This window comes from Biomphalaria glabrata, chromosome 10 (assembly GCF_947242115.1).
Source record: "Biomphalaria glabrata chromosome 10, xgBioGlab47.1, whole genome shotgun sequence".
Taxonomy (NCBI): Eukaryota; Metazoa; Mollusca; class Gastropoda; family Planorbidae; genus Biomphalaria; species Biomphalaria glabrata.
This window is the reverse complement of record NC_074720.1, coordinates 1,372,228-1,383,321: the sequence shown is the minus strand read 5'-3', so window position 1 is coordinate 1,383,321 and position 11,094 is coordinate 1,372,228. Positions and strand designations below refer to the sequence as shown.

At 37.8% G+C, this 11,094-nt stretch overlaps 1 protein-coding gene across 1 annotated transcript; it reads left to right on the top strand.

Moving 5' to 3' along the window:
• The first annotated feature begins 6,445 nt into the window (after positions 1–6,445).
• LOC106079696 (uncharacterized) lies at positions 6,446–9,435 on the top strand. The gene is made up of 3 exons (XM_056044548.1): positions 6,446–6,604; positions 8,078–8,298; positions 9,321–9,435. The coding sequence occupies exons 1-3, from the start codon at positions 6,449–6,451 to the stop codon at positions 9,370–9,372; spliced, it is 429 nt and encodes a 142-aa protein (XP_055900523.1). The 5' UTR covers positions 6,446–6,448; the 3' UTR covers positions 9,373–9,435.
• Positions 9,436–11,094: the final 1,659 nt, after the last annotated feature.

Here is an 11,094-nt window from a genome sequence, read left to right as displayed (position 1 = left end):
GATAGGATCAAGTTTTCAAAGTTGTATCACGAAACTTAACATGTGATTATTTACGTCTGAGAGACTACCTTCACAAACATGTTTTTACTCAGGGGCGTAGCTAGAAATTTTCCGTCGTTTTGGGGGCCTAACCTCTTAGGGATCCCCTGCATTTTGCGTAATGTTTAATTTTTTATTTAAAAAAAAAACCCACTCAAACGGGTGACCGGGGGATTTTCAAATTCTCCCCTCCCCCCCCCCCCCCCAGCTACGCCACTGTTTTTTTTATACTCTTCGATTAAATTATCTAGAATTAGCAATTTTACTAATACATTTTATGAAGATGTTTTTTCTCAAACGGTTAAAGTGATTGGAAGGTTATTAACATTTTGTTACAATGGATGGCTGCCTGGTCGTGCGGTTTGCGCGCTGGACTGTCGTTCAGATTCATCGAGGGTCCAGGGTTCAAACCCTGCCCGCTCCCATCCCCCGTCGTCCTGCGGGAGGTTTGGACTAGGAAGTAATTATCTTCAACTCTGAAGGAACATCCGAAACATGTAAAACAAAACATTTTACAAATGGTTCTGTATTGTTAATTGTTAAACAAGGTGTTAAAGAATCAGGGCAACGAATGTCGATGTTGGGCCGTACACTTTTATTCAATCGTCATTGGGCGCCATCTTGTTGTTGTTCACAACAAAAGACGCATAACTCATACTAACTAATTGCTATAACTTACATATATCAAGTATTAACAGGTATGGTCTCGGTGGGAAGCGTGGTCGAGAGGCCAAGTGCGCTTGAACTTGGCTTGGCTGGGCTCGAGGTTCGACACCCGACTCGGGCAGAGTTGTGTTTACTGAGCGCCTAAAGGCAGCACGGAAAACCAACTCCTAGATACCCCCCTTCCCCCCCCCCCCCAACTGGTCCACTAATGAGATTGGACCAAAAGCGCTCTGAGCATGCTATAAGCATGAAAGTAGCGCTATATAGAAGCTATAATAATAATATTGGAACTGTGTTCAATCTGTTGAGTAATAAAACATTTTTTCCCCCTCAATTTTGTTTGTAGCCTATATTCAGAACTGAGACACGCTGCCTACATTTCTAAAACATATTTGAGTTATCTATTAATAATCATAAGGCTTGTGTCCGTGTCCAAAGAACAAAGAGAAGTGCAGTCAGGCGGCAAAGAGGTCCTGGCTGTGACCTACATATTGTTGTAACTCCAGTGGCGGACTGAAAGGGTTAATGTGTGTGCGTCCTACTGATACACACGACTCAGGCCAATCACACAGGTCAACGGGTCAACGGCTGTCTATAGACAAGGGACAGTACTGCTAATAACCGCAAGTATGACCTGTGTTGTGGTCATGTGATCAAGAGCCTTCACGGTCGAGAGACAGTGTGTTTAAAAAGACAGTTGAGTCCAGAACAGCAAGGAAGTAAGGACTTCCGGTACCTTTGAGTCCTCGAAAATATAGCTGTACGAGCTAGAGAGACTATTAATGTTTAGTTAGGCAGTTCTGTTAAGTTCAAGAAAGCATTTGAATTTGATGTAGCCAATTGTGTTGAATTGGCTGTCGATGTATTTTTAATTAAATCGCCACTTTTGTTACTTGAAGCTCTTGTTGTCAAGTTCTTGAGTTAGATGTGCTGTTGTGCTGTTAAGTAGTGTTTGCAGAAAGCCTGATTGAGAAGATCGTAACAATATTTTGCCACATCCAACACTGACGTAACCATTGTCTGCCGGTGGTTGTTTTAGGCTCTCTTTCACCTACGCCTGTCTTCCTGGTTTAATAATAGCTTAAAGAAGCTTTGTAAACAGAAGGAAAACCTATATAGAAAATTTAAAGAAACTAAGGCAGAAAGAGTTTATAAAAAGTATATAAAAATTAAACACCTAACCCAAAAAAGTAAGTAGACAGCTGCAGAGTGAATACATAAACAATGTAATATCTAAAGATAACAAAACCTATGGTCATAGAAAATGGAAACAACAGGCATAGCGTCACACGTTTTATTCGCACAACTACGTCACTCGTTTGATTTCAATACTACGTCACATGTTTGATTTCAATACTACGTCACACGTTTGATTCCAATACTACGTCACTCGTTTGATTCCAATACTACGTCACATGTTTGATTTCAATACTACGTCACACGTTTGATTCCAATACTACGTCACTCGTTTGATTCCAATACTACGTCACAATTTGATTCCAATACTACGTCACACGTTTGATTTCAATACTACGTCACACGTTTGATTCCAATACTACGTCACACGTTTGATTCCAATACTACGTCACACGTTTGATTCCACTACTACGTCACACGTTTGATCAATAGCACTGCGTGACATGTCTGATCCTAACAACTACGATCTCGTGTTTGATCCCACAACTAAAAAGGTTTAGATGATAGTGAGCAAATAGATGCAATCTAATTAGATTTTTCCAAGGCTTTTGACAAAGTTCACCACCATAGTTCGCTTAAAAAATTAAAATATTTTGGCATTGATGGTCCATTGCATCAGTGGATTAAAGATTTTCTGATAGGGAGAGAACAAAGTGTAATAATAAATGGCTCTAAATCAACACCAATAACACTAAACTCCGGTGTACCCCAAGGAACAGCCTTAGGTCAACTACTATTTTTAATTTACATAAATGATTTACCAAATTGCATTAGTTCAGGAACAAAATTCAGATTATTTGCAGACGATAGCATAATATATAGAACAATAAAAACAACACAAGACACAGACATTTTACAAAGAGAATAAGATGAATTACAGAAATGGGAATCAATTTGGAGCATGTCTTTCCACCCAGAAAAACTCTAACGCCTCATGCAATAAACAATTCAGGACTAATAAACCAGGTTGTGGTATGCACTTCGGACTGTCGTCACGACGGCCATGTGCTTGATCCCTGCCGGCTGCCACTCCCTACCGTCTTGTACAAGGATTGGGCTTAGAATGTATAGAATGTAATAATCTGAAGTAAGGTCCTAAACTTGTATACAAAGTAAAAGAACAACTCAACAATAAAAGCAAACAATTTGTTTTCCAATAAGCTGTAACACATATTTAAAAGAGGGAAATGAAAAAGTGGACATACTAGCCAAGAAAATGACAAAGTTCTCAAAACTTAAGAAACATTATGCATATTATTTTTTTTATTTTTCGTATCCATACATCACACAACAGAATGAAGCAACACATTTTCCGAAAGCTGAAAATCAAAACTAGCGAGTCATACTTTTGTGACGTGTCTCCAGAGAATGCTGATCACGTCATTCATATTTTATAATAAGAGTTTAAAATAAAATAAAAGTTTATTGAGAGCTGCCTGACCCGAAAACCTGTGCGATATTCATCTCAGATACTGGCCCGATTATTAGAACGTCGAAGAAGTCTGCTAATGCAAAATTCATTTCAACATTTATTTTTACATTGCATTATTAGTATTATATGAATTAACAATATTTATCCTATTGTCAGAACAACCGAATGCGTGGTGACTACCTAAAAAGCATCTTTGAGGCCCTGAATATCGACTATGAAGACCTGTCACAGCGTGGTACTGCTGCACACCTGCTGCACCATGAGAAAGGTCTTTAGAGAACACAAGAGAAATACTTTTTTTTTTATTCAGTAGAAGATTACATTGCCAAAAACACATAAGACAAAACCGTAAGTTCAATGTTTTCACAACATTTAATGGTTATCATTGTTCAGAAATTGTTCAAACTTGACGCTCATTAGGTTGTCTATTGTCCTGTGTTGTAGACGAACAAAGTCCTTGATATTGGGATTTTTTCGGAAGGAACTGTCTTTAGTTTCTATGGAAACCCAAAGAAAACAAGAAGCATAAATGTTTTTGTTGGTGCGTTTACCAGCGACAAGCATAAATTTGAGTTTCTTATAAACATTCCCCAATAAGAAATTTTCAGAGAATGGCTATTTGCTATTTTTACAATAATATTTAGCTATGCTGTCCAGAATGACAATTATTTAACAATTTTTCGATGTAAACAATTTTACAACAAACGAATATTCACATTGGATTATAGAGTAACACCTTTAGTAAAATCTCTAAATTTAGAAAGCCTTCAGGATAGAAGACTTAAAAGTAAAGTAGCAATTACACATAAAACACTGAACCATAATCTTCAACTACAAAAACGAAATTTAATAAAAAAAAATACTCAGAAAGACACAAAGGTAAAGGTACACTCTTCGTTCCATATGCTAGGACAAATTTGTACAAATGCTCCTTCTTCCCTAGTGCTATTAGAGCATGGAATGGGTTACCTGAGCTAGCCAGGAAAACCAGTGACTTGGCAGAATTTGGGTCATTGGTTAATATGCATGACTAAATGCATGACGGGTAGGACGTAATCATCTTCTTTTTGAAGTAACGTCTGTATCATATAAGTGATATAGTATATCACATATATAGTGAGCTATTGTTCTTGCTTTGAAGTCAAAACACCCGCATCTTTCCATCTTTCCTCTCTTATGCTGAGTAAAACATTTGCCTATGTTTTCATGCATGAAAGTTAGTCAGAAGTGTCAGGAATTTGCCAAATCTATGAAAAATCTATTTGCTCAAAATAATGACATTTATAATCATGATGTGTTAAGAAGTTGTGAGTCATTTATTTTCCATTATCCACCAAGTGATTGATTGTCAGAATAATAATGCTCTGAAAAGTTGTAACTCAAAAACAATTATTCAATTATTTGCATATAATTTGACAGATATTACAAGCATCAACAGTTTATTGTGTATAACAATTTTGTTTGACCTACTAACATGTAACTAAATACAAATTTAACTTATATTAACATAACCTTTTGTATATTGGTTGATAGATATTGGTACAGTTAACATTTAGCAAGATTAAATTTTTTTTTTACCAAAACAGAATATTACAGCATAATGTATTCACAATTGTATACCTGTACATTGCGAATATCCAGTTGTATACACTTAGCACTATTTATTTCTGATGTCTCAGTTGTGTAATTAATAATCTTTGTTTTGTTTTTGAAGCTTTTTTTTTTTTGCTAAAGGTTCATTGTCTGATTAAAACAGTGAAGTGTTAAATCATAAAATACTACAAAGATGACAATAGGATGAGTTATGAATGTGACTCATTGCCCAATAGTTAAAAACTCCTTTGTACATTTTCTCCCTTTTAATGTACAAATCGTTCTTAAAATTCTGATTTCAATTGTCTGTGCCACATAAATGTGACAGTATCTTTGAGCTAAGCTCACATTTCAGCATGAGACCTACTTATTATTGTGAGAATATAAGATAAGATAAGATAAGATAATAAAACAATTATGCGATGTTTTAAAGGGTAGATGGTTATTCCATAATTATTTTTTTTTTACTTTATTTCATTTATGCTGTCAATCAGTATTCAATTTTACATTTGGATCCATATCGTAATTTTATATAAAGGCATATTATTTATTCTCCTTTGATAAAATCATTTCCATTTCTTCAATGGAATAGTCTATATGAGTGTAAAAGTAAAGTTCCCCTTTCATACCTTGTGGTCTACAGGGCAGATGATGGAAAGGTCATCTATTTCATTTACGATGGACGTAGATTATGATAATTAAAAGCGTTAACTCTATGTATTCATGTGGTTTCGTAATTTGTTTTGCTTTCTGTTTGTTACTTCCAAGCATAATTTCGCATAATTGTTTTTTTTTTATCATGTAGATTCTGTCATGTCTCCCGAACGTGACATTCCGATGTGGTTACATTCTCACAGAATTTTTATTATTATTTCGTATTTTAAAAAAAACTTTTTTAAAGAAAGCATGATTCTAGTACAACGGAAATCGTGACCAAATTTATCCAGAAGTCAGTACTTTCAGTAAGATGCTGTATTTAGTTGCAACTATATAATAAGGCCCTTGCTGCCATGGCAGTTACATCTTACAAACATCTATTGAACAAATAACAAGGTAAAATGTCTTCCTTGAATTAGTGCTTCATTCATTTTTTTTTTTGTTGTTTTATTTAGATATAGACTTTAAAATCTATAATCCGAAAATTTAGAATTTCAATTTTTCTTTTCAAGAATCTGTTCATTATAAGAGATTTTGTTGTGTGTTTGTTGCCATGTATGTTTAAGTTTATCAATTAGCCCGATAATGAATTAAATAAATGTTTTCATTTTTTTTATTTGCCAGATTTCTTTAGTTTAAGAGGCCTAATAATTCTTGTAAAGTCAACATCCCTTTACAGTCAATTTTTTAAAAATAGTTTACACATGAGTTTACATCTATATACAACCGATAGCCAAGTTATAGGCCTATTTGTAAAGTGCTATCGCAATGCACATTGGGACTTAATTACTCCGAACTTTAAATTATGTCATGATCTCAAAGAACATCAAAGAACAAACTCAAATCTATTTTTTCTTTCAGAAAATGTTTTTGCTCCAAGTTTTTCTTATTGTCTTGCCTGTGTTGGCACTGGCTCAGACACAAGACCAATATCAACAGATGGCTCATTCCCTTTTCTTGGAGTCAGACGCCAATAAAGATGGTATCATTGATAGATCGGAGATCGACGCCAATTTCAACGTAAGCTCCTTTTTGTCTCCTTTCCCTGCACTGCTCTAGATCTAGTTGTTGGTGTAAAAAGTGGGCATCAGTTCTATTAAGATCTATTTAGAACTGAACATTTCATTGCAATAAGAGGCTATGTGTCCTTCATTCTAAAGGAAATGTAGTTCTTTCGATAATGTATATAATACTGAAATATTTACTTTTGATGAGCTCTCCGAAAGGCCGCTGGACACACATTTGAGGCCCAAAAAGAAAAGCCCTTGTAAAAGGCAGGTGCATAAGACGTTAATAAAAAACTTACATGGACAACTGAGAATAACGTCTTTGTTTGCATCAGATGTGGAAAAATATGCTCTCATCCTTAATCTTCGGAATCGAAGACATAGTGATTACTATTGTATATATATTTATAGCTTTTATATAGCGCTACTTTCATGCTTATAGCATGCTCAGAGCGCTTTGGTCCAATCTCATTTGTGGACCAATTGGGGGGGGGGGGAGGGGGTATCTAGGAGTTGGTGCTGCCTTTAGGCGCTCAGTAAACACAACTCTGCGCCCGAGTCGGGTGTGGAACCTCGAGCCCCCTTGATAGGTAGCCAAGACAAGCCAAGTTCTTGACCACGCTTCCCACAATTGTAATTATTAATAGAACTAGATGCCCTACATCTTTAGAATTATATCTTTCGATTATAGCTTATGATAAAAATAGTTGGCCTAAAATAACACTATGCCCGATAATACATCCATGTCATTTTAGATAGTGGTCGGTTACAAGTCCAACGCGGATCATACATATCAATGTGACAATATTTAAAAAAACACTACTTTTAACAACAAATTTTTAAAAGAATAACTTACTGGTAAATTAGTTATTCAGTCCTACTAATCTTATAAAGCAAAATAATAGTATAATCATATATCCTAATCTAGACAAAGAATAAACGCGTTGCTGTCAAATGTCAAAGTATATATATAATATAATATAATATAATAGGATAATAGGTTAAAACCCTGCCGCTCCCATCCCCCGTCGTCCTGCGGGAGGTTTGGACTAGCTAAGTAAACTATCTTCAACTCTGAAGGAACATCCGAAACATGTCAAACATTTTACAAACAAACAAACAAACATTCTTTAAAAAAAAAATAAGTAAGTTTCCTTTTCAGACCTTGCGCTCTGCAGGTTATATGATGTCAATGTGGCCCACGGTTAATGAGGGTACAATGTGGCCAGCACAACGACCTACCGCCTTTACTTTTCCCCAACTAATGTCAGGTACCCAGTAGAGCTGGGTGAACTCAGAGGCGCCCAAAGATCCCGAAATTAAAATCCCAGTCTGCATCAGAATTCGACACAGGACCCCCGGTCCGGAAGCCAAGCGCTTTAAGCTCAGCCAGCGCGCCTCCTATCCTTAAAAAAAATGACACTAGCAGAATATGGGTTAACAGCGCAATGCAAAGCGAAACTAAATGTTAACATTAAATCTTTAGGGACAAGACGCTAACAATGATGGCCGCATTTCAAGACACGAGTTTGTGACCTACACCACTAGCCACACCGATGACCAACTGCTGATCAACATCGCCAATTCTCTTTACGATCGCTATGACGTAGACGGTGACCACCACCTGGACAAACACGACTTCGACAACTTCTACACCCTGCTGGACGGCAACGCCAATGGAGTAGTGACCGAGGAGGAGTTTGTTCGGTAAGTTCCCTGCAGTGAGACGTTAATGTAACCACTACACTTAATATCAGCTAGGTAGCACGATTCTTCTTAATCATTAATATTGTTTTTGAGGCTATTGTCATCAATGTGAAGTGTGTTATTAATTAAAGCATTATTAGAAGCCGAAAGATAGCTTTTGTGATTAAGATTTGTTACGATTCTTATCATCGGGTTCTCTGCAAACACATAAACATCTTAATGACTTCACATCATTGATCTCCTTCAGTCGTAGAACGACTATGGTTCATCTCAGAGCACACTTCCTCATGTGGCTGTGGAGCCCTATTTTGGAGAGACACTCCCGTCCACAGATAGCGCAGGTTAAGGTGGCTTTTGTTTCGGTGGTAGAGGAGCTGGCCGTTTTTCGGATTGTACGTTTTTCTTCCTGAGCTGAGACCCATGTACTTTCACTGTCCATAGCTTTCTTGGTCACTGTCTCTCTCCATCTGTTGCGGTCTAGAGCTATGTATTGATGTTCACTTCACAACAAGAGTTACAAAAATAGTGTGTTACTTTAATACATAATACAACACAGCCAATATTACACATTTGACCACACGATATACTGTCGACAAATGCTTTACTGTACATCAACGTATTGCCGTACTAAACCCTACTGTCTAATCATGGACTCGTACTGCTTACGACTCACCAAAAGTCACGGAATGAGCCTCTCTCTCTCTGAACTCTGCTGGCCTCTTTTACATACTCTATTTCTGGTCCCCGAAGGCTTTCGATCACATGACCATATCACGGGTCATATTTGCGTGTAATGTTCACACTAGTAATGTTCCTTGTCCATTGACACGCTGACCTGTACGAGCCTGTGTCACATGTGTCTGTCGGTTGATCGCACACACTAGAATTACAAGACTAATGGTTATAATAATTATGGGTCTATGTTATAATAATTATGGGTCTATACACAATTAATATTGTATTTTAATTAATATTGTATTTTCCAATTTGAAAAATTATTATTTTATTCAATATTTTCACAGATACTGGTCCATCTTTCTGTCAGACCTTGCTAACCAACACGGACGCAAATAGATAACAAACTCTTGTTACTTTTTACTTGTATATGCTCAATAAATTTAGGCCTTTATAATTCTCATTGCGATTTGTGTCATTTTACATTTCCTGTATTCATTCTGTCTGCTGTAGTTTCCTTTATAATTCGCATTATCTTTCTGCTCAATTTGGGGGGGGGGGGGGTTGACAAGCAGATAACAAGCACAGGTTGATTACACTTTAAAAAAATTTAATATCGACCACCTTTTAGCACCGGGGGTCCCGGGTTCGAATCCCGATGAAGACTGGGATTTTTATTTCGGAATCCCTAGGCGCCTCTGAGTCCACCCAGCTCTAATGGGTACCTGACATTAGTTGGGGAAAAGTAAAGGCGGTTGGTCGTTGTGCTGGCCACATGACACCCTCGTTAACCGCAGTCCACAGAATCGGATGACCTTTACATCATCTGCCCTATAGACCACAAGGTCTGAAAGGGGAACTTTACTCTTATAACCTTTAGCACTTATATTTAAATATTAACCAGAAAACATAAAAAGAAAAAGGTATAAACATTGATGAAACTGTAGAAAAAAAAGGACAAAGTAATTATTAATAAAAGAGCGCACTATAGATGTATAACTCTATCACTCTAGCATTAAACCAGTGGGATAATGGGGGGTCGTCGTTCAAACCCTAAGTGACACAATGACTGCCTGGTCTGAAAGGGGCACTTTACATTTCAGAACCACAGCCTTAGTGACACAATGACTGCCTGGTCTGAAAGGGGCACTTTACATTTCAGAACCAGAGCCTAAGTGACACGATGGCTGCCTGGTCTGAAAGGGGCACTTTACATTTCAGAACCAGAGCCTAAGTGACACGATGGCTGCCTGGTCTGAAAGGGGCACTTTACATTTCAGAACCAGAGCCTAAGTGACACGATGGCTGCCTGGTCTGAAAGGGGCACTTTACATTTCAGAACCAGAGCCTAAGTGACACGATGGCTGCCTGGTCTGAAAGGGGCACTTTACATTTCAGAACCAGAGCCTAAGTGACACGATGGCTGCCTGGTCTGAAAGGGGCACTTTACATTTCAGAACCAGAGCCTAAGTGACACGATGGCTGCCTGGTCTGAAAGGGGTACTTTACATTTTAGAACCAGAGTCTAAGTGACACGATGGCTGCCTGGTCTGAAAGGGGCACTTTACATTTCAGAACCAGAGCCTAAGTGACACGATGGCTGCCTGGTCTGAAAGGGGCACTTTACATTTCAGAACCAGAGCCTAAGTGACACGATGGCTGCCTGGTCTGAAAGGGGTACTTTACATTTCAGAACCAGAGCCTAAGTGACACAATGACTGCCTGGTCTGAAAGGGGCACTTTACATTTCAGAACCAGAGCCTAAGTGACACGATGGCTGCCTGGTCTGAAAGGGGCACTTTACATTTCAGAACCAGAGCCTAAGTGACACGATGACTGCCTGGTCTGAAAGGGGCACTTTACATTTCAGAACCAGAGCCTAAGTGACACAATGACTGCCTGGTCTGAAAGGGGCACTTTACATTTCAGAACCAGAGCCTAAGTGACACGATGGCTGCCTGGTCTGAAAGGGGCACTTAACATTTTAGAACCAGAGCCTAATAATATCGAGGGAACATCGACAAGAAACCGTATGAAAGAGGCTCAGCTTCTAAAAAATTAATAACAACATCTAAACCAAAACTTCCTGGTGCTGTATGTGCCAGTAAGTTCGCACAGGGT

Bases quoted from the DNA above. Each gene is read 5' to 3' on its own strand.
- LOC106079696 (XM_056044548.1), top strand. From the start codon at position 6,449: ATGTTTTTGCTCCAAGTTTTTCTTATTGTCTTGCCTGTGTTGGCACTG. The intron at 6,605-8,077 runs GTAAGCTCCTTT...TTAAATCTTTAG, and splicing joins AGATCGACGCCAATTTCAAC to GGACAAGACGCTAACAATGA. The intron at 8,299-9,320 runs GTAAGTTCCCTG...ATATTTTCACAG, and splicing joins ACCGAGGAGGAGTTTGTTCG to ATACTGGTCCATCTTTCTGT.